Raw genomic sequence first — 24,633 nt, forward strand, 5'->3', positions numbered from 1 at the left:
AGAATTATCACTTCACTAAACAGCTCCACGTGGCCACTTCATAAGTCGCTGCGAATTAAATCCTGGATACACTACATTTGAAAATGGCAAAAAGAGGGAAAATTAGAAAGGTTGGGTTGAGATAGGAAGTTAGTGTCCGAGAGATCAAAGTTTTTTTATTTACGAACTTTTTTATCTCGACCAATACCTTACTTAAAGATTAATTAATTGAAAATAATAAATTAACGTTAAAATCCTAGCCATGAAATAAATAACTAAATAAATGGTATATGGTGCCAGTGTATTTAAAAATATCGGTCCACTCGTAAAAATTAAGAATTTTTTGCAGAATATGCAAGAACGAAACAATAAATTAAAAACAGTACATATACTTTAGTTTATATTATTAAAAAGTATATATTATGACATATTACATTTTCTATGGTGTGTAAAAAAAAATACAATACTATAAACGGGGAAAAGAGTTTTCCCCTCATTATATTTGAAAAAAAAATTAAAACGCGTACGTATAAGTTAACTTTTACTCGCCCTTTTAATTAATTTAAGCAAGCCTCGTCGAGGAGGGCTCTGGGTGTAGGGGGTGGTTTTAAATGAAAATTATATTAATTCAAATGAAGCAGAATCAGCGAAAAAGTGCCGAGCTAAGGGCGAGATCTTGCTTAAAGATAAAACACTAATTACTCCAAGGCAGATGTTTAATTTAAAAAAATATATATATGTGTATATAAATATAAATTTTAATTGGGACCAATAATATTAACGGTTGAGTATCTATCCTATAATATCCGGCGATTAAAGACAAGGGATTCGTTAGGGATGACATACGAAAATTAATATAATTTCTCGTTGACGGGCTAGTTAACATTAGGATACTAACCGGTCATTACTAAAAGGCATTACTCATTTATTCTACTGTCAGCGAAAGTGAACTCCAATTATGACTAGTAGTAATTACTGCTAATTTCACAATTTAGAGACTGCCTCCATGGGCCGGGGAAAACTCAAAATTACTATCATGACAAAAAAAGAGAATCCAAAACTTTCCGGCCCACGTGAGAATTAACACAGACAATGGGCATTCAATTGACTTTCGAAGTAACTTTTCGTTTATAGCATTCAACATTCTTTTCAGTCAGAGAAATAAAATTGTAGTCAAATTTAAAATTGTAGAATTTTATATACTACTTATTGTATTTCCTTATGTTATTGTGTGAAGGCGTTATATGATAATGAAAATTTGTCTTTTCTTGTTTATTTAATAATACAGTCAAGGGTTTTGTGCATAATATCATTTTATGGATGATCTGAACCAAAGTAATTCAAAATCGAGCTAATTTAAAATAAACAAAAAATTAAGTAATCTATACAATATTTTTCTGATTAATGGAAAAAATACACAATGTTCTGTTTAAAAACGAAAAGCAATAGTTCTTAACAAGAATATTTAATTTATAATAACATATTATAATTGGTATAGGTCGGATAAAGAATTATGTTTTGATATTATATTTTTTTCTCGAATTGACATTTCCTACAAAGAACGTCGAAACTTACTTGTAGGGTGAACATGTTGGAATTTAATAGGCTTGAATCAGAGAGTAGGTTACACGCCGACTACGGCTCAGTTCGAGTTCGGCCAAAGTTTATTAATAAGCATCGCCGTGCGGTTTCGGAGGAGATTTTAGTCTTCGATTCGGCTCGGTTTAAGTACAAACACTGGCAGCGACAGAATCTCCGACCCGGCGGTTCTAACCGAATCGATCTTGAGGTTTCATGAAAATCGTCTTGCCTTTTCAACAAAGCGAAGGTCTAATTTTACAAATTATGTTTCGTTTTAGTGGTCAATTGACCAAGTTACTTCTTTGAATTAATTATTCTTTCTAAGCAAGGTCTTGGTTGAGATAAAAAAGTCAGTGTGACGAGCGGGATTCGAACCCTGGGCTAAATACGTCGCTGCTCTACCACTTGAGCTAGTGACTTGTATCCTCTCGTATCCTAGTATAATAATTAAACATCTGTAAACTGATTCAGCGTTACGACAGACACGTGTCGTGCTTCTAGCCGGGAACACTCTCTTACCCGATGCAACGCTATGCGACGCTACCCGATGCTACTCGACGCCTTGCCACGATTTGGTAGGGTGTGCACATCTTTGCGACGTCAAGCGCACGCCACACAGCGTGCATCTCAAATCAGTATCACAATCGCAACGCGTCTTTTGTTCATAATCCATTATTTTAAGCAAAATCATGTAATAAATTGTTAGTTAAATTTTATGAGCTCAACCATGAAATAAATTGTTAGTTAAATTTAATTATTTTAAATAAAGTTATTCCGGTGTTTTGATAAATTTCTGCCTAACTATCATAATTAAATATTTTTTATAAAAATCATGAATTTTTGATCTCGTTTAATTTGATTTATATTAAAATAAGAATGTTGTAATTAACATAACAACAAAATTACATATACTTTGATGTACTTACATCAACTACAAAAAATATGAGTGTCCTATTCTGACAATACTCGACGAAAATGGTATAATTTTATGAGCAAAAGCATGAAATAAATTGTTAGTCAAATTCACTATATGAAAAAATTGTATTCCGGTGTATGATCAATTTTCTTCAAAACCATTAAAATTATTATTTTTTTAAAATGAAAACTAATGAATTTTTGATCTCTGTTAATTTGGTTTATATTAAAATAAGTATGTTGTAATTAATATAACAACAATAAAATATGTAATTTGAATAAAAATATGTGTGTCCAGTTCTTTTGTTTTCGACTGTACTCGATGCTACCGTACACCGTTGCATAGCATTGGGCAGATGTGCACGGGGGTAATACAATCTTATGGAAAAATGGACATTGGATTTGCGTCTGGTAGCATCGGGTAGTGTCGTTAACTATCATAATTAAATAATTTTTATCAAAATCATGAATTTTTGATCTCGTTTAATTTGATTTATATTAAAATAAGAATGTTGTAATTAACATAACAACAAATTTACATATACATATTTTGAAAAAACTACAAAAAAAGAGTGTCTATTCTGACGTTACTTGACGAAAATGGTGTAATTGTATGATGAGCAAAACCATGAAATAAATTGTTAGTTAAATTTATTCCACCAATAAACTGTATTCCACTGTTTTGATCTATTTTCTCCCAAACCATTGAAATTAATGTTTTTTAATAAAAACTAATGAATTTTTGATCACGGTTAATTTGGTTTATTTTAAAGTAAGTTTGTTGCAATTAATACAACGACAATAATACATGCAGTTTGAATAAAAATATGAGTGTCCGGTTCTTTTGTCTTCGACTGTACTCGATGCTAACCGACGAAAACCTGGACAGTGGGGATCGCAGAGCGTAGAGTAGGGTAGTGTTGCGTAGCTTCGGGCAGATGTGCACGGAGGTATTATAGACTTATGGAAAATTGGCCTTTGGATTTGCGTACGGTAGCTTAGGGTAGCGTCGCATAGCGTTTCATCGGGTAAGTGTGTTCCCGGCTTTAAAATCGACTACAGACCAAGAAAAGTTGAAAAAGTGGCGGCTGCAACGCCCGCGCTCCAAATTTAAGGGTCGCGTAATATTCCCGGTGGCCTGGAGCCATTTTTTGTAACAGTTTTGATTTCTGAGCATTAGCACCCTTTCCGGCCCTTCTTCTCCTCCGGCGCAATATGTAATTACTAAACCTTCTCCCTCCGCTCTTCGTACTAACTGGGTTAGGTCGCTAAAACACGGCCCCCACCCCCGAGCTCTCGCTGTGTCGCCCTTAAGTAGATTTCAACCCGATTCCCTCCCTCCACCTCCGGCCCTCCTCCCGATCAAGATTACATACAAGTAATTAAGGGTTTTCCTCTACGAGAGTAATTACTAATTAGATAGTTATTAATGGGGGAAGCGGCGAGGGCGTTATTAACTTCCCATCCCAGTTCTTATGACGCAACTCATCCAACAGACATCACTCTTACTCTCCGGCTACGTATATAATCCTATTACTATTTGGACTTTCCCTCATCTCTAATCGATATGATAAACCGTTCTACCGAAATTTAATTTCTTTTTTCTTTTTTACAGGAAAGTGAGGACGAATGCAGTAGTTTGGAATCTTGTGGAGAAGGAAACATGGGTGTACCAGAAAGTCGAGGACATAGCCCCCAACCCAATCTTGAAGTAAAACAACAACTTAACGGTAAGGATTATAATAAAGATTTCATTTTTAAAAATGATTTCATCACTAATAAATTTTAAAAACAAACTAAACACTCCTGACTTCAAGTACACAAGTAAAAACAACAAATAGCCAAAATGATTTTTAGTTGTGTTCAAGGCACAATGAGAATTAACCTCCAATTATACAAGTAGATGGATCGAATTGGATTTATACAAGCTCCATTCTGCACATGTATCTATTGGGTTGTCCGGAAAATAATGCAGGATTTTGGTATTAAACAAAAAAAAAGAAACTAGTTACTTTAAAGCAATGTTCTTTAATCAAAATAATTTCCCATACTCTCAATACATTTCTCCCAACGTGTTGGTAACTTATTAATTCCGTCTGAGTAGAATTCAGAATTTTTAGAATTGATAAAGTCAATAAATGCATTTTCCAGTTCCGTTTGATTTTTGAATATTATGTGTTGTAAGTAGTGGTCCAGGTGTCTAAAAAAATGGTAGTCAGTAGGCGAGAGGTCCGGAGAGTAGGGTGGGTGAGGCAAAGTTTCATAGCCAAGCTCCAATAATTTTTGTGACGTTACACGTGACACATGTGGTCGAGCGTTGTCATGCAACAAAATGGGCCCTTTCCGATTGACCAAAGAGGGCTTCATTACTGCCAATTTCTGATGCATGGTATTAATTTGGTTACAGTATGATTCAGCATTGATGGTTTCGCCAGGATTTAAGAAGCTGTAGTGTATTAAACCAAATGAAGCCCACCATACCGTAACCATTACCTTTTTTTGATGAGTTGGGGGCTTTGGAGCTTCTCCTTTGTCGAGCCACTGTCCAGAACGTCTAGTGTTATCGTAGAGAATCCACTTTTCGTCACATGTAACAATTCTGGCCAGAAATGGGTCATTTTTGTTTCGACAAAGAAGTGATGCACAAACATCAAAGCGCTGATTTTTTTGGCGATCGTTTAATGAGTGTGGAACCCAATTTTCGAGTTTTTTCACTTTTCCAATCGCCTTGAGGTGGTCAGCGACGGTCGTTTTACTGACTTTGAGTTGCTCTGCAAGTTCTCGAACAGTTGTTTTGGGGTTTTCTTCCACCACTGATCGCAGAACATCATCATTAAGAGAGGAAGGCCTTCCACGACCTTCTTCATCTTCAAGGCTGAAATCTCCCTCCCGAAATTTTTTAAACCACCTTTGCACAGTGCACTCATTAACACAACCCTCGCCCCAGACTTGGTTAATGTTTCTAGCCGTTTGGGCTCCGCTTCGGCCGAGTTTAAACTCGTAAAAGAAAATCGTACGAAATTCTCGCTTTGACATTATAAGGATGACTGAATTATTTCCAAGTAGCGGAATGCTACAGAGGTAAACAAACAATATCATTTGGAAGAGTGAGTAATCCTGTAAACGTAAACAGAATATTTTATATAGATTTTTTTTAATGAAAACTTAAAATCCTGCATTATTTTCCGGACAACCCAATATGTACATGTATAGACAGTTGTTCACTTCACGCAATCCAGTTTTATAATTTACCATAAATTGCCGGCAGGCCTCGAGAATCACCTAGTGACGTGCGATACCATTCGATACAAGTACTGTATCGAATACTTTTTCTAGTATTGGAAAATATACTCAAATAGATTTTTCGTCGAGTGTTCAAGTAATATTGCATTTTTATTTACCGTTCGAAACTTAACTTTCATCAAACTGGGAATTGACTAGTTACTGTCAAGAGCGCCTACTAGCGACATGTGTCAACAAAGTTAATCGAGATTTTTAATTGGTGGTTGGTATCTTTGCTGATAATTCTTTCCCGCGTCCCACCTCGCACTTTCAAATTCAGTAATTTCTTGTAAAATGTTTTTGCCTTCAAGTCCTTCAAATGTGTTCGCCTTCCTTCTCTTAGGTAGATACCTAATCATGTCTCCTCCCAAAAAGTTATTTTACTAAGAAAACTGAATCGTCGGCATCTTGTAAACTCTGGGGAATACAGTGGGAATACGTCTTATCATTTCAAACATTTGAAAACTAAACACCCGTTGACCAAATTTTCTCAAAACTCGACAACGATAAAATTGAAATATCTATTAAGTTGAAATGTGTTGGCAGCATTTCATTGTACTTACCTAATTACCCACAGTATGAAAAAATACTTAAAAATAAAAAACCCTGTAATTTCTTGGTTATTTTAACTCAAAGTCCACAACAGTAACTACTCATATGAGTAAGTACTCCTAATTGAGGGTCGATGGAGTACTCATTATTCCGTCATCGACCATCTCACGCTACACATTCACACCAATAATTTGATTGCACCAATCCAATCCATCTACTTATATAGTTAGAGATATAAGTGAATAAATTAATAGAAAAACATATATTCTCTCATTCACTCTCAAATATATATAACATCTAAAACTTTTGTATATACAGGGTGAGTCATTTTTTGACGCACCATTGTAAAATCAATGTGGGTGCGTTTAAAACTGACTCGAGGCTTATTTCCTTTGATTAATACGTTAATAAAAGAAAGCGAATGAATTTTCGGTGCACCATTGGCAAATCAACGTGGGTGCTTTTAAATCTGACTCAAGGCCTATTTCTTTTCATCTTAACATTAAAAAAAGGAAGTGAGTCTATTTTCGGTGCACCATAGGAAAATCAACGTTGGTGCGTCCAATTATGACTCGGCACATTTTATTTTGTTAGTCTCGTACCAAAAAATAGGCGAGTCACTTTTCGACGCACCATTCGTTAGAAATTAGTTTTAGTAGGTTGGAAGGAAAATAAACAAAACCAATATTATTAAAACATTCAAACAGAATGTAAAAATTTAAAAAAAATTTCACATATTAATTTGATTAAGGTTTAAGAGTATTTTTTTCTGGCAAAGTAAAAAAAGTAAATAAATGTAACAATCTCCTTTTTTTCTGATAAAGTAAAAAATTAAATAAATGTAACAATCTCCTTTTTTCTGATAAAGTAAAAAATTAAATAAATGTAACCATCTCCTTTGTTAGCAAACCAAAAATGTTCAAAATCATTATAATAATTGTTCGAACAGACCTCCATTTGCTGCAACACGAAAAAAATACTCTTAAACCTTAATCAAATTAATATGTGAAGAATTTTTTTTAAAATTTTTACATTGTGTTTGAATGTTTTAATAATATTGGTTTTGTTTATTTTCCTTCCAACCTACTAAAACTAATTTGTAACGAATGGTGTGTCGAAAAGTGACTCGCCTATTTTTTGGTAGGAGACTAACAAAATAAAATGTGCCGAGTCTTAATTAGTCGCGCCAAGGTTGATTTTCGTATGGTGCACCGAAAATTGACTCACTTTCTTTTATTAACGTATTAATCAAAGGAAATAAGCCTCGAGTCAGATTTAAACGAACCCACGTTGATTTTCCAATGGCGCGTCAAAAAATGACTCACCCTGTATATGTCTAATGTAATATAAATATATATATGCAAAAGTTTTAGATGTTATTTTTAAATATGAAAAGTGTTGAGTCTGCAAACAGACAGCTGTGCCAAAAAAAAGTTCAACAATATATTTTCTTACTAACTTATCGAAATATTGACGAAATTTCATTATTTATTAATTTGGCTCTAATCGAAAATTTTGCATTTGAAATATTGATCCCAAAGGATAGTTATGAGCACGTTATTTTTTACTGAGAAGGAAAATGGTGTTAAAAACCACTTTAATTGCATTTATTATTCAAAAAATATGGTTTCATAGGAAAATATTGAACATATTTTGATAAATTAAGAGAAATCTGTAATGGGGAACACGGCAAAAAATATACCTAACTTTATTCTTAGGAAGTTATCACTTATTACACACCCATACCTCAACTTGTATCAGTACAGGTTAACATAAACCATCTGCTTCAAGAGTTACTCTAAAGACCAATTATGTACAGCTTATCATATTAAATATTACATGTAAAAATGTGTGGTGATTAGTGACCGTTAGTCGTGATTATTCAGAAATCGTGAGATGCGGTCTGGTGTGATGTAGGTTTCAGAAAAACATTTTCTTTGTCGTGCCAACGTTTCGATCTTTATTCAGATCATCTTTAAGGCTCGAAGTGTTTGTTTTCTGCGTTAGTGTGCCATTCTTGCCTGGCACTCTCAACACGACACGCAAGAATGGCACAATTACACAGAAGACAAACACTTTGAGCCCTGAAGATGATCTCAATAAAGATCGAAACTTTGGCACGATAAAGAAAATGTTTTTCTGAAACCATCACACCAGACCGCATCTCACGATTTCTGAATAATCAATTACATGTAAATAAACTGTTTTTTAAATAGTGTGTACTACGTTGATGATCGCCAGCCTTCTCTTCCCTAGCATTATGTTTCTTTTCTTATCTTTCTCGCGTTGTAATCCTACTAATGTCTTTTTTGTTTGTCCAGCCGTTTATTATATTTTATGGTAAAACTATAACCAACTCTCTCTTTTCCTTGTCCTATTGCAAGTCTTTCTGCACCTCAAGGCCTCATCAGTTGTGGCTAAAATAAGACAAACAGACTCAAATACACGGATACCCTGAAACAAGATTAAAAAAATGAGTCTAGTTACCATTCACAGTACCCAACTCGATATTCCTCCAGGTAATTTGGAATAAACCCATCCCTTCACGATAATAAATTACTTATACTCAGCACAAATCATTCTCACTACACTAGAGTACTCGATATTCATATTTGGGGGATAAGCACCTTCATTCACGCAAATGAATACATTCGTTCCAATAAATAACATATATCACATAACATATAATACTGGGAAATTAAAATATGTTCACTAAACTTTGATTTATTGGTATTGTTAACTTTTATTAACCTATTATTTTAGGGAAAAAATCCTGGGAAAGGATATTTTTGAAATACGGTAAATATACTTGGATTGTTTGTTTTTGCATTACTGAACTAATATTGTTTTGTACTTAGCAAGAAAGAAAGACCAATTTTAGACAAAATAATCAACTAATAAACCAAATTTTGTCGCTCGTCATCTTAGAGTTACTTCAACCACAGTAACCCTTCCTATTTTTAGAAATTATCGCATGAAGACTTTTAACTACGTGATGAAAATCTGAGCAAAGTCCCAAACATTACAAAACCAATAAACTTGGAATCTGTCCTAATAAGCAACAATCCATCAGCTTTCAACATAATCTATGGATTTCTAAAGTCGATAAACGTTTCTTTTTGATTATCTTCAAGCATGAAAATTTAGAAGATGAGAAGATGATGGAGCTGAATGAGTGGTGCGGGCGCGCGGCGGGGACCTGGCCCTGCTCGGCCGATCACGCTCGACAGTAAAATGAAAATAGAAGAAAACTTTATGGGTAATATGCCAGCGTAAACCCCCCCCCCAAAAAAAAAAACAAAAAACTACGTGATGTAAGAAAGCAGTCATAAACATTCTTAAAATGAAAAATGGCGGAATAAAAGCTTAATCAAAAAGCTAATCAACCTTGTCAGTTCGCAGATATCGGACATTTATAAAAGAACATTTTCATATGTTCTTGTAATACTACATTAATGAAAATGTTAGCCTTAAAGTCCAGGAAAAATTCAGGGATAGATATTTCTAAATGATAGCAAAAAGGGGCTTTAAAGAAAATTAATAGCAGTACAGCAATTTTCTCAACGTTTTATTACATTAATGTTTCGTAATTTTCAAAACGATCTCCCTCCATTTAAAAAAACCTTGTAATACCAATTCCAAAATAATTACAAAAGGGGTTAGATTAAAAAAATTAACTTTAATTATAATAATTTCTATTATTACTATTATTATATTCCATGTTAAAAACTAAATTACAGTAAGACTCGTTAATGCCAATCGTATATTAGGCAATTAAAATTAATAATGGGAACTACCAACCGCAATAAGATGTAAGTGCTTGTAATGTACTTTATCACATTTGACTTCCTGAAAATTTTCCTAATAGCTTTTTTAGGCGTTATCTGGATAATTGTAATCGTTGCATTGTTTCCAGTGAGGATTGGGTCGGGTTTTGACGGGATGTTGATTAGGCTTTCTTGGTTTTCGGAGACGCGTATCAGAGTAATACTGATACATTAAAAGCACTTATCACCAGCCGCAAGTGTCGACTGTCCATTTGTTCCAAGGGAAGTATTCACAGGCAATTAACCAGATTCAACCCGGTCCCTTTTCAATCGGCGACAACGGCAACCACCTGTCACATTAATGCGTCCTGGACGTCTGATTCGGCGGCATCATTTTCATCATTTGTTATAAGTATGCCTGATTTATGGAATCGGACGCTGTGGGTGCCCGTTAATAATTCTGGACCGAACATCGATTTGCGGACAGCTTTCACGTCACCGCCCACCCTGTTTTACTCCTTAATTCTCAACTCTTAATTGTCCCAGTAGGACAATCATGAATTCTGTACTACAATTGAGTAAATTGCTCAAAGCACCTAATACGAACTTTGGATACCACTATTGGAAAATGCATCGCTGGTAGGAATAAACGACTTATTTGAATCAATCACTTCTCTCTAAGTTGTTTGTTCTTAATCAACTGCCCAAAAAAGGCATGTGGACTGGGTGGTCTGCGACCCGATCAGCCTATTACTCGCCTCCTGGGTTACTTCCACTCTTTTCACATTTAATAATTGCTATTTTCTTACAAACTCTAAGCAGCTTGCAAGATTTTACGACTTATTAGTTTCAAAAGTATATATTGAGGCCAGAAGTTCATTTTTTTTTTTTTTTTTTTTTTAATCGAAAACTTAGCCTTGCCCGTCTGACAGACATAACCAAGGGTGGCCCAACTAAACCTCAGAACATTGAAGATCTCAACAAAATATCTCAAGCCCAAATTAATAAACATAAATCCATTTACGTTTTAGTGATCAATTGACCAAGTTACTTCTTTCAATTAATTATTCTTTTTATGTAATGTCTTGGTTGAGATAAAATAAATAATTAATTGAAGGGGCGTCGCTGGCCGCAACAATTTAGGCGTTGACATGGCGCTCATCACTATAAGGTAAAGGTCCCGGGTTCGAATCCAGCGGCCCTGCTTCGAACCCGACATACTTCCAAATGTTTTTTTTTTTTTTCAAAAACGTCGGCACCCTGAGGGTGTATAAGACCTCTTCTGGTTCAAATTAAAAAAAAATTAATTGAAAGAAGTAACTTGGCCAATTGACCATCCAATACGTAAATGGATTAATATTTATAAGTAAAAGAAGTATCACTTCACTAAACAGCTCCTCATGGCACTTCATAAGTCGCTGAGAATGGAATCCTGAATTCACGACATTTAAAAATGGCAAAGGAGGGAAAATTCGAAAGGTTGGGTTGAGATGGCAAGTTAGTGTCCTTGAGGATCGAAGTCACGATAGCTCTAGTGGTAGAGCAGCGGCGTATTTAGCCGAAGGTCGTGGGTTCGAATCCCGCTCGTGACACTGACTTTTTTATCTCAACCAAGTCCTTACATAAAAATAATAATTAATTAATAAACATAATTACCTGTATAATTTATGGATGAGTTTTATCTTAATTTTTATATTTGTGTTCAAGGTTTGTTAAATCTAAGTTCGATACCCGGCCTCCAAGGACTGAACCTGCAACAGCAAAACGCCGGACCTTCAGCACCTCCTCAGGTCCAGGGCGTCCACACGCCTGGCATCATCAACAACCAACCCATCAACACGCCGCTCAACCTCAGCATAAACGCAACCAGTGAGTTTTAACAAGTGTCGTGCCGCCGACTTCTTCCTGCCGGGGTCATTTGCGCCAGTCAAACGTTTCTTTTATAATATAATACCACGGCCACGCCCAGTTTTCGCTAAGAGGCATATTTTTTATGCAAATTTTATAAAAGAGAAATGTTCGCCGAAAACCGAAACGGCCTATTTTCGCTCATTAATAACTGCCCAGATTTGAATAATTCATTGAAATCCACATGTATCCCATTACAGGGACGAAAGTATCGATCATAAAATTGAAACCGGTAGAAAAATAACTAGTCTTCTAGTGTCATAAATAAAGTCGAACCAAATCATTGGCACTTGAGCGACATTTAAATGGTAATAGTCATGCAAACCTGAATTGGGTTAAGAGGGATATCTCTAGGGGCGGGACTAATAAATAAAAAATTACTTGTACCTAATTTTAATATATAACCATTTAATTTAGTCATACAAGGACCATTAGCTCCCCCTTGCAATTTATAACTGTATATCACCTCTCTTACTCAATTGTTACTCCATAAACTTCACTGCATTTTCTCGAGGGTGTGTCTCCGTAAATTTGCCCCGTCTCTATTCAATTGGGTGAAGAAAGAACGAACCCATTTTTCAGATCATGACGACACATTTTACCTGTAGGCTCCATGTTTGAGAAAATATGAAAAAAATTGAAAAGGACATTGTAGTTATTTTAAAAAAAAAGCATTAGCCAGATGCGTATAAAAAGTGTACCTTATTACGTACTTATTATTATTTCCTAAAAACTAAATATTATAATACTAATATACATGTACATCATTATTTAAACAATTACTTTAATATACTCACTAAGACTATACAATTCACAGTACACAGCTGACGGTATTAGAGCTTTGTATCCATCCAGGTGGTTGAAGACTTATTTCTTTGGCATTTAAGGGCCTGTCGAACAAATTTTGCGTTCATTTGCATGTTTCTTGCCGTGCATGATGATGTGTTCGAGATCTTCATATGTTCCGGTGACGGGATTATATTAAATCTGCTGAGATATCTCTTGCACAGTCTTAACCTGCAGGATCTCAACCTTACTATTGTTTTGCAAAATGCCTTGGTTATATTAATTTCTTTAGTGAACCAAGGTTCATGTGCTACCAACAGAAACATATTTTTGTATCTTATCCCTTTGTTATTTGACGGGTATTCAATTTGCCAATCTATCTGGCGCTGTGATCTTAATATAGCATGAAAATCCTTTCTGGGTACAGTCGCTTTTAGAGAATTGCCCGTTGTGGTGGCATCTCTGGCAAGCCGATCTACGACATTATGTTTGAACCCTGTGTGTCCTTTGATCCAGGTGATAGTAGTGGTATAAAACAGTAATAACTATATTCCAATTAATTAAGGTTTTTAGTTGAGACAAAAAAGTCAATGGCACGAGCGGGATTCGAACCCACGATCTTCGGCTTGATACGCCCTCTGCTCTACCACTTGAGCTATCGTGACCTCGATCCACTCGGACACCAGATTCCTATCTCAACCCCATCTTTTGAGTTTTCCCTCCTTTTTGCCATTTTTCAAATGTCGAGTAATCGGATTGGATTCTCGGCGACAAATGAAATGGCCACGGAGAGCTTTAGTGAAGTATACTTCATTTTAATTCATTAAATTCACTAATTTCGTGGTCCGCTTGATCAAATAATATCTAGCCGAAGATCCTGGGTTCGAATCCCGCTCGTGCCATTGACTTTTTTTATCTCAACTAAAAACCTTAATTAATTGTAATATATTATTTGCTCAAGCGGACCACGAAATTCGGGAATTAGTAATCACTATTTTATGCCCTTTAGACCTGATCATTGCTGCAAGTTCAAGGATTTCTATAATGATGAAGTCCGCGATATACAACTATTTGTCATTGCGATGTTTTTGCACACAACTAAGGCAATCTGTAGACATGACCACTTTCGGGAATTGCTTCTTGTTCGTTTTTCATAGCTTCCCTTATAGCAACCAATTCTGAAGTGTACATAGATAAATCCTGTAGAAGTGAAAACGTTTCCCTGTTGTTCTACACAGGATCATAAAATGCACAACCTACTAGTCCATTCAGGAGTGATCCGTCAGTGTAAATAAGATGTCCGTCTGGAAATCTCGCATATAGATCACTTAGACATTTTTGGGTGACTTGGGTTGCATTCACGTCGGTGTTCGGAGATGTATGTAGGTATACAAAATTGCCGAGTACTTTCAAAGTTGGCATTAAAATAAGGTGAAGGACATAATTATTGGACTGACGATTCGTGTTTGGCTGGATTGGTGAAAGTGAATGTTAAAGGTGGTTTTTTCTTTTTTATCCAGTATTTATATGTTACACCTTACACGACAAGAGAGCACTGGAGTGACAGTACAAAATGACCTGCCTGCTATGGTCAAGTGGAGATTGGTTTGTCTATGCTAGTAGAATGTCAATTGGTGTTGATCGGAGTGCGCCAAGGCTCTCTCTTAGGCATTTGTACTGTATCTTATCTAATTACTGCAAAATAGTTTTGCCTGCTTGGCCATAGTACTGTGCTCCAAAGTTAAAATTTGATCTGATGGTCGTACGGTAAAACGTAAGACTTATACAGGGATCTGCACCACTGGTCAAGTGAGAAATACATTTTAAAGTGTTGAACAATTGAGTTTTCCAGTTGAGTTTTCTATCTAAATTCACTAGTTTTCCTGATCCGCTTGACCAATCAATATCTTTCAATTAATTAAGGTTTTTAGTTGAGATCAAAACTCAGTGCCAGGAGCGGGATTCGAACCCACGATCTTCGGTTAGAAACGCCGTTGCTCTACCACTTGAGCTATCATGACCCTCGATCCACTCGGACACTAACTTCCCATCTCAACCCCACCAATCTATCTAAAGTTAGCCCCAAAAATATAACTTGCTGTACAACTGGTAAAACAAAACCTTCTTGCGCCAAGTGATCAGGCAGTGATAGGTGATTTCCTAGATAGTCAGTTAATCAGTGTTAAATGTCGTTCGTTAAAATTAAACGCTCGAAATAGTAGAAGATTATAGCAAATAAAATTAATCGGCAAAATAGAATTGCTTGAGGTAATTCAAGGCTTCTTTTTAGATAACCTTAATTCTGCGAACCTGCTGTCGTCGGGGCAACAAGTGGTTTCACCCCCGCAGCCGTCAGCAATGCCGCAGCTGATACTCGCTTCGGGCCAGATAATCCAAGGCATCCAAGGGGCCCAGTTGCTAATCCCTACCTCTCAAGGTAAGTTCGATTAATCGGATTTAGCCTTTTCTAGGATTGATCTGGTAATTTTTTTAAAAATATTTTCTTCAGGAATCGCCACGCAGACAATTCTGACGATTCCGATCAACGCGGTAACGAACAACCAGATGGTCAACATGCCGATGAGCAACGGCCAGGTGATGACGACCACCCTGGCCAATCTCGCACACCAGTACGCTCACACCAATGGTAAGTTGTTCAAATTTCACTGATAAATTGATCCTACGCAACCCGACTGACATTCATGAAATTTTGTCGAAATCGGCCGTTGGAACAAAAATTAGAAACATCAGATTTAAATAATATTTGGTATTCAATATGTGTGTTTGTGTGCTCGCACGCGTCTTTGCGGGTCAAGCGTCTAAATAGCTGTCGAACGACGTAATCACGTTAAAATGATACATTTTATCGTAATTTTGGTTTATTGATCTCTTATTTTGATCAATAAATAAAAAATTAGTGGACCTTAATTAACTGCATTTTTCTGATTTTTCTTGTGACACAAATCCGCAAGGAATTACAAGCAAAAATTCATGGGCTAGAATGATTTACGGTGATCTCCTAAATTAAACAACAACAAACATTAGAGATAATTAGGATGTTTTATAAAATCTAGACAAAATAAGTTTTACATTTCAAATTCTTTAAGCCACTTAAATGTTGTCAATAATCAAATGACATTTTTTTCAAATTCGATAAAATTACAAAAATAAATTTCTTCATTTTGCTGCAAATGCGAAATGCATTAGAATATATGATTCCAACGGATTTTCTATCATTACACAAATATTTAAAGGATTGAAAACTAAGCAAAAATCCTATATCTTTTTGATATAATAATTTTTTTTTAATAAATGGTTATTCTCATTATTCGAAATGATTACAGGTTTGTCTAGTTGATTTGTACAATCGTATAAAAACCCAAAGTAACACTAAATAAATTTCGCATTAACAGACAACTTAACTAAATGTTTGAATGATAAAATATTTCAGTTAAGGTTCTACTGGTATCCTTCCAACAGTTATACTCGATGCCACAATTGTTTACCTCCTAAAAAGTCTTGCAAAAGATTTTTTTACTGCGTTAATTTAATAGAATAACCCATGACTGGAGGATTTAGACGCCGTTTTCGGCGAGCCCGGAATTGAAACCCTGGGTGCGACGGTATCCAATATGAAATGCTACGTAACCTTCGGCCGATACGGCGTTCATCACTGTAAGGTAAAGGTCCCGGGTTCGAATCCAGCAGCCCTGCATTCGAACTCGGCATACTTACAAATGGGCTTTTTTTCAAAAAAAAAAAAATTCAAATCAAGGTTCAAATAACCTCGTAGTTGAAATACCGTCTTAAAAAAAAAACCTTCCCCAGGTTACGAAGCATAACTTGTTGAATTTGTTGAGGTCCCATTCTGACCGCTGGCGTGAGGCGCGTGTCGTTCCCATCCTTAAGGAAAGCATAGACTCATCTGGCCCCAAGTTACAGGCCGATATCCCTAAAAACTTGTCAAAGCAAACTCGTGTAGTCTATGATAGTCAGTCATTTGACCTGGTTTCTTGAGAGGAAAGAGGTCTACTGCCAGTACCAGGTTATATATATATATATATAAAGTTAAAAAAATTGTCTACTATGCGGTGAGAAAGAACAGAAAGGTTGTTTATTTGCTCCAAAGATAAAGAACACTTGAATATTAATTTTTAAACTTGAACGACAACATTATCCTACATTTGTTTAAATTTTTTTTTATTTTTTTACCTAGTTTTATTTTTGAATTATACTAGGGGCAGAAAGATGGGGGACCTAATTGGATAATTTTAATATTATATATTTTTTGCATTTATTATTTGAACCTTTTTGGCCGCATCGAATTTAATTTTTTGTCTTGGTGATTTTTGTCCGTCTTGTTTTGCTGGGCAATAATTACATGTTTAACATTGGTGCAGTTTTACACGTAAATTCATACCAGCTCACTGGAGGACTATTTTGTAAGTGGTATTTGCCCCAAAATGTATACAGGGTCTTTTTTAGCGTGCGACTGCGGACAACAAAAAGCGATCAATGGTAACCGCACTTATATTTTTGTGCGTTATCAACATTTTTAAGATATCTAGTATCATGAAATTCAATTTTTTTAAAAATTTCAAATGGAAACCCCAAATTTTTAATTTTGTCTTAAAATAGATTTTGTCTGAGAGGAATGAGTATTAAAACTTAGAAACATCTCCAAAATTGACGGTTCTAGATTTTTTTGAAAATATTAATAAAATAAGGAAATTAAATCGGAAAAGTTTATTAAACGCACGTTTCCATTTTATTTTTTTTCAATAAGGTACGGTTTACCATAATAATAATAAAAAAATTTAAACACGACCATTTTAGATAATAAAAATGAGCGAAATTGCTTGGTGGATTGTAAATATTTACTTGGCTGCAGGGTTTTCAATTTTAACTATTTATTTGACGAAATGTTAACAAGACTTTTTTATTACATTTATATGATACTTAAAAATACAAATTTTTAATTAAGTAAATATGTTCATATATTTTGGATTTGTCATTTAAGTTTCTTGTAGAAGTTGCCCAGTGTCCCACTTTTATGGCGGGTTTTGATGAATTCATGTACAAACGGGATTTGTAGGTCGTTATGAATAGTTTAAAGCATAAAAAGGTGCATTTATAATCTGACGGAGAATATTATATTAAATTGATTGGAGACGTTGGGAATTTAAATCCTTGGTTGAGGCCCACCCTTCACAACCGTACGCTCAGAGAGATCTTATCATTTTCTTGTAAGTTAAAAGTTGGTTTTGAAAGTCTATTTTTGAACGTGAGAAGTAGTCATTTTATTGATTATAACCTCGTTTTGTTTGCTGCCTTTTCAGTATTGAGTGGGTATTCGACGTCAGGGAAAAGTCCAAGATAACGCACAAGATCAATGGGGTACTATTTATGCTCATTGCAAGACAGATATTTTTACGTAAGGTAAAATTTATCTGTACGCTTTTCGTTAGGTTTATCTTGTTTCTCCACTTTGTGAACGGTACTGTTAATTCATTCAGGTGTTTTTGTAAGTGTTGCGTGTTAATTAAGGGTACGTTGTAAGAATTGCTGTCTCGAATGTATGTGTTGAAATGTTAATACGTGTAGGAATATCTGTAATGTATATTGAAAATAGAAATGTACCGAGTATGCTTCCCTGTGTAACAACCGCCCTAATGCGAAAGGTGAAAATTCACTTCCTTGACGGACTTAGCAAAATTAGTCCGTCAGGTAAGATCTCAGTTTGAGATAGTAGGGAGGATGTTCTTCAATTTCCAAAGCATGCTCAAGTGCCAAACTCGATCGAAATCAAAATAAAATTATCATGTTAATTGTTTAAATAATCTTTAGGTACGTTTTTACGTACACAGATGGTTGTGTTTAAAGTTTTTTATTGTTATGTTTAAATACCGGCCATGGTGAAAACAAAGAAAATGGAAACTTGCTTTAAATAAACATTATTTATGATATTTCCTTACGTTTTAGTATTTTCAAAGGACCTGATGGTTAAAAAAAATAATAAAATGGAAACGTGCGTTTAATCAACTTTTACGATGTAATTTCCATATTTTATTAATATTTTCCAAAAATCCTAGAGCGGTCAATTTTGGAAGTTTTCCAAAGTAATAGAAATGATAAATGATGGAGTGAGTGTGGTGTTCAATACTTTTTAAAAGGATAGTTCCTACTCACACTAAGACTCTTACTGTGAGTAGGAACTATCCTTTTAAAAAGTGTTTTCCAAAGTTGTGGTACACATTCTTCTCAGAAAAAATATAGTTTCAGAAAAAAATTAAAATTTAGAGGTTCCCATTTGAAATAAAAATATTTGACGTCGAAAAAAACAAATTGCTGACTGTTATGAATATGCGCAAAAATGAAAGGGGGGGTTACCATCGGGACACTTTTTGTAACTGTTCGGAAAATAGAGAAAACCTGCTGGCGCATGTTAGAAAAGATTCCCTGCATAATTTGACTCTTTAATATTAATAAACTTCTATTTTTTTAATATTCCATCTCGTAAGTAATAAAGTATAGTATTTAATTATACTTGATCATAGCAAGAAATGCTATTTCCTTTTCGACATCGAGAGTATTTTGTATAAGTAGGGGAGAATGGGGTATTGCCGGTCAAACCACTTGTCTAACATTTTACAGATTTTATAATGTGAGTATTTAGTGACCGTTAATTAATGATTAATTAGAGATAGCGAGATGCGGCCTGGTGTGATGTAGGTTTAGAAAAATATTTTCTTTATCGTGCCAAAAGGAGCGAAACGTTGGCACGATAAAGAAAACTAACCTATCTAACCGACATAACACCTGGCCGAACATCACGATCTTCTAAATAATCAGTTTCGATCTTTATTGAGATCATCTTCAGGGAATAGGATTTATACACGTTGTTTAAATTATACAAATACATGAAAGATGTGCAAATGTATTTATACAATTTTGAGATTTAATCAAAGTATTTGTACTCACTCAAAGTGTGTGTTTTCTGTGTAGATATGTCACGTTTGTGTGTCGGATTGAGAGAGTTAGTGAGATATTAATGTTTTTTTATTTATATATGTTTCGTTTTGAATAAGTGGGGATTCATTTTTCTATGAGTAGTCGGCTTCTTTGAGGTGAAAGGGAACGACTTTGGAAAAAAAAGGGTAATGATTTGTCGGTCGCGCCTAATTAGCTTTTCAGGATTATTATAGACCGGGATTATTAGGGAAAGTATAGATAAATAGTTGGGGATTTAGACTATGTAGAACTGTTTGATGTGTGGAGTGTAATGATTGTTTTATATGTGTGGTGATTAGTGACCGTTAATCGATATTTATTTAGAAATCGTGAGATGCGGTCTGGTGTGATGTAGGTTTCAGAAAAACATTTTCTTTATCGTGCCAACGTTTCGATCTTTATTGAGATCATCTTCAGGGCTCAAAGTGTTTGTCTTCGGCACTCTCGACACGACCCGCAAGAATGACACAATTAAACAGAAGACAAACGCTTCGAGCCCTGAAGATGATCTCAATAAAGATCGAAACGTTGGCACGATAAAGAAAATGTTTTTCTGAAACCTACATCACACCATACCGCATCTCACGATTTCTAAATAAATTGTTTTATATGTTGTATTGTTATACGCGGTCTTCCTTTTTTTAAACTGAGTAATTTACAACCTTTGAATTGACTAAAAGCAATTGAAACCCCGAACAAGATGAAATAAATAATTGTTTAATTTTCCGGAGAAAAATAACCTCAACTCTGATCCCAACACAAACAAGAAATTGATTTATCGAAGGTCGAAAATTCACAAAATCTAATGATCCGTACGGTTCGCTTGCTATGTATAATAATTTTCTGATAGGTTGCGTATGTTTTTCTTTTGTTCTTTGGTCTATTTATTCAATTTTTTGTTTTGATCAGTTACGTTTCCTCAAGATAACAAAGCCGCTTGAAACTTTATTCAACGTTAAGTGAATTTACTACCGAGGGCAGCTGTATTCAGTGGACAAAGACAATTTTCATTTGGTTTCCCTGGCACAGTTGGTGCAATTGAGTTTAACGTTGCTAACACGATAATGCTATTAGATTCACCGCGTCCGCTTACTTGACCAAATACGTAATACGTATTAAACTGTGGATGCGAATCTCGGCAAGAATCAATATTTCGCCTAAACTCCTTTGCCTGAAATGCCTGTGGACCCTGTGATGGCCGAAAGGATAATAATTTCGTTACCTTCAAAATAGCTTTCTTCGACATCCTCAATTGTTTGCTGATTCTTTCGAGCTTATAAAACTGGTCACTTTCTTATGAACTATTCGAAAAATTATAAAAAGAACTAAGTTGAAGGCTGCTCCAAGTTGGTTACATTCATTATTATTGCCATACATTTCATACTAATGAGACACAACAGTAATCCAACTATTGAATACAAAAAACGGAACTAATTAAAATCCGTAATAACTGTAACAAAAAAGATAATCTCTCTTAGTTCTTGATTCGCCTTTTATCGCCATATCTATTGCTGAAGCAGAGATGTCCTAGCACCTGAACTATTTGTTGTTAGAAACAGTTACAAAACTAAACTACTAATCCAACTACTGTTGTGGCATTAAATCAAGAGTGAGCTTTATGCACCTATCGTTTGATCGTTTCTGTTCATTTTTTTCTGCCTTCCCTTGCTGTTTTGTTCATCTCATTTTTCGTCGTTTTTTCTTGCATAAGACTTTCAATCTCTTAACATATATGACAAAATAATGCATTGAAGATGGCGAGAAATTACGACCAACGAACTAAAACACGTAGGTAGGCAGATGAAATTATCACAAGCGACTAAATACAGCATCTCGGTTTTTCAGATTTCACCGAATTTGATGGGGGGGGGGGAAATTAACCAAGGGAAACAATATCCAAAGACGCGACCATGTTGCTAACACACATTCAGGACAGTCTAAAGTTGAAAACATTTTAACTTCAAACCACTCGTCGAACTTGTATTTGTCCTTGGGTTATTTTATTATGATAACAATGAATTTGCCTGATAAATTAGATTTTTAAAAAAAGCCCACTATTCATCAGTTATTCGTATCCACAATTGGCCATATTATAGATATAGAGAGAAACTTGGCCTAATAATTATTTGGAGATCGTGAGTTGCGGTCTGGTGTGACGTAGGTTGTACAAAACATCTTTGATTGCCATCTTATCCTATGTTTCTCCCCAGTTTGACCTGCTACTTCATAGACGTAGAATACAGCAAGAAAAGTATGAATAAATAAAACTTCGATAAATGCCTATCAATTCGCAGACCGAACGAGAAAAGTTTATAAGTATTTATTTCATTCTGAATTGACATTTACCCAGACCAATGGTCAAGAAAATTATATTTGTTTGCCTAGAAACTGAGGTAGACTTTTTTAACTTAAAATAATCCACAAAGAAACCAGTTTTGTATTATGTCATTTTATAGACATATATTCATATACATGTAAATCAGCTTCTGGTATGAAAAACTTGTAATGTTGAAATATTTTCTTATATTCGTTGGTAATTGTTATATTATAATTATTTGGAAATCTTGAGATGCGGTCTGGTGTGACGTAGGTTTTAGAAAAACATTTTTTTCTTATCCGTACCAACGTTTCGATCTTTATTGAAATCATCTTCAGTGCCTGGGATTTATAGACATTGTTTAAATTATACAAATACATGCAGGATGTGAAAAAGGTGAATTTATACAATGCAAAAATGTTTTCTGTCCCAACTTCCTTCCTCACCCCGTTCAAAATCCAACGTATATAAACATAAAACATTAATCTCTCACTGGCACTCTGAACACGACACACAAGAATGACACATCTACACAGAAAACAAACACTTTGATTGAGTACGAATACTTTGATTAAATCTAAAATTTCTAACATTGTATTCATTTTTTTTCTCACAACCTACATGATTTGTAAAATTTAAATAATGTTTAGCGATCCCAGTCCCTGAAGATGATCTCAATAAAGACCGAAACGTTGGCACAATAAAGAAAACGTTTTTCTAAAACTTACATCTCACCAGACCGCATCTCACGATCTCCAAATAATCATTAACTACTTATCACTAAACACCACACGTTATATTATAAATTATTTAAAACGCCAATACCCTCTTTTGTATATTTAAGTTTATAAATATTCACAACAGACATGTTTAAACATTTTTAGTCAGATAATACAATCGCCTAGGTGCAAATAGGTCCTGGATAGATAAAAGAATAATAAATTAAAAACGAGAAAAAACGGAAAAACAACGCTTGGTAATTATAATGCTTCTCGGGCCGAGCAGTAGCATAATTCCCTTTCGATTCCATCCTTAGTTTTTCAGCCGTCGCCGGAGCGATTACCTTTAAAAAGTCATTAAAATGTTATTAAATGACACGGCACCGCCAGGTGTTCTTATTGATTTGGAAGTAAATTATCTTAATGAAAAATTGCGCAAGCCGCCGGGAATAGGTTGACTCACAGACATTTGGACCCACATTTGATCGTTTGGGTAATTAGTCCGCTCGATGCCTACTTGAACTGTTATTACCCCCTATTACCCACATAAGTGGCCCAGTTGAGCCCGCTGTGACGAAACGACATTTTAAAATATTCAACACAAGTTAAATTATTAAAGGATTTTTTTTTTCAAACGTGTAATTTAGACAAATGCTGTAATAAATTATTCTTCTAATATTTAAATCGTATATTTCACTTTTTCTATAGTAATTTAGTAACTGTGTTTAAATGAGAATTATGTAAAGAAAATGCAAAGCTGTTACTGAACCTACTGCTGTTTGTTTAAATTATTATAATAGTAGGTGTTCCCCAGGGATCCCACTTAGGGCCAATTTCATTCCTCACATTTATAGTGATGTCTCTAATCATTTTGTCACCTCTTCCTTATCTTTCTTTGCAGATGATCTCAAGCTCTGTTGATCTATTCAACTATGACATTGACATTTTTTTCAAAACTGGTGTTCCAAAAATATCCTGATTGTTGAGGCAGAAAAATGCAAATGCATCAAATTTAAACCTAATAAAATTAAGAATGTTGACAACTTTTGCTATCATCTTGATGGCACCCTTATTGCGGAAGTGATTAGCATTTCTGATCTCGGTATAATTTTTAGTGATTATTTGGTGATGGTGAGATGCGATCTGGTGTGACGTAGGTTTTAGAAAAACATTTTCTTTATCGTGCGAAAGTTTCGATCCTTATTGAGATCATCCTCAGGGCCTGGGATTTATAAACTTTGGTTAAGTTTTACAAACACATGTAAGATGTGAAAAAAGTGAATTTATACAATGCTAGAAATTTTTGACTCAATCGAAGTATTTGTACTCACTCAAAGTGTGTTTTCTGTGTAGATGTGTCATTATTGGGTGACGTGGTTGAGAGTGCCAGTGAGATATTGATGTTTTATGTTTATATACGTTAGATTTGAAGGGGTGGGGAAAGAAGTTGGGTCAGAAAACATTTTTATATGAGGAGTCGGCTTCCTTGAGGTAGAAGGATAAATCCCATGCCCTGAAGATGATCTCAATAAAGATCGAAACGTTGGCACGATAAAGAAAAAGTTTTTCTAAAACGTACGTCACACCAGACCGCATCTCACGATCTTCGAATAATCATTTATTATGATCATTAAAATTTTTTAAATTAAATTAATTAGGGGAAATGTTACTCTTTGTTTATTAAGAAAAATCCATGTTCCTTTATTACAGAACAATAGTATGATACAAAAGTCAAGCCTAAATTTTATGTTTTGACCTTCATTGATCTGCGTTGATCAATCTTATCTGGCTGTTTGCACTGGTTTTGTTTGTCAAA

General features: G+C 34.9%; 1 protein-coding gene across 5 annotated transcripts in view; it reads left to right on the forward strand.

Moving 5' to 3' along the window:
• Positions 1-24,633, forward strand: part of LOC106669601 (POU domain, class 6, transcription factor 2-like) — a 220,692-nt gene that overhangs the window by 188,935 nt on the left and 7,124 nt on the right. For 4 of the 5 annotated variants that reach the window (XM_014399192.2, XM_014399206.2, XM_014399184.2 and 1 more), the window contains exons 3-6: positions 4,091-4,205; positions 11,784-11,945; positions 15,049-15,207; positions 15,280-15,417. In XM_014399192.2, the coding sequence (XP_014254678.1) occupies positions 4,091-4,205; positions 11,784-11,945; positions 15,049-15,207; positions 15,280-15,417 (574 nt within the window). The remainder of the gene's footprint in view (positions 1-4,090; positions 4,206-11,783; positions 11,946-15,048; positions 15,208-15,279; positions 15,418-24,633) is intronic. The other variant, XM_014399200.2, reaches the window with a different exon arrangement.

Source organism: Cimex lectularius, unplaced genomic scaffold (genome assembly GCF_000648675.2).
Source record: "Cimex lectularius strain Harlan isolate CLEC.00 unplaced genomic scaffold, Clec_2.1 scaffold271, whole genome shotgun sequence".
In the NCBI taxonomy this organism is placed as follows: Eukaryota; Metazoa; Arthropoda; class Insecta; order Hemiptera; family Cimicidae; genus Cimex; species Cimex lectularius.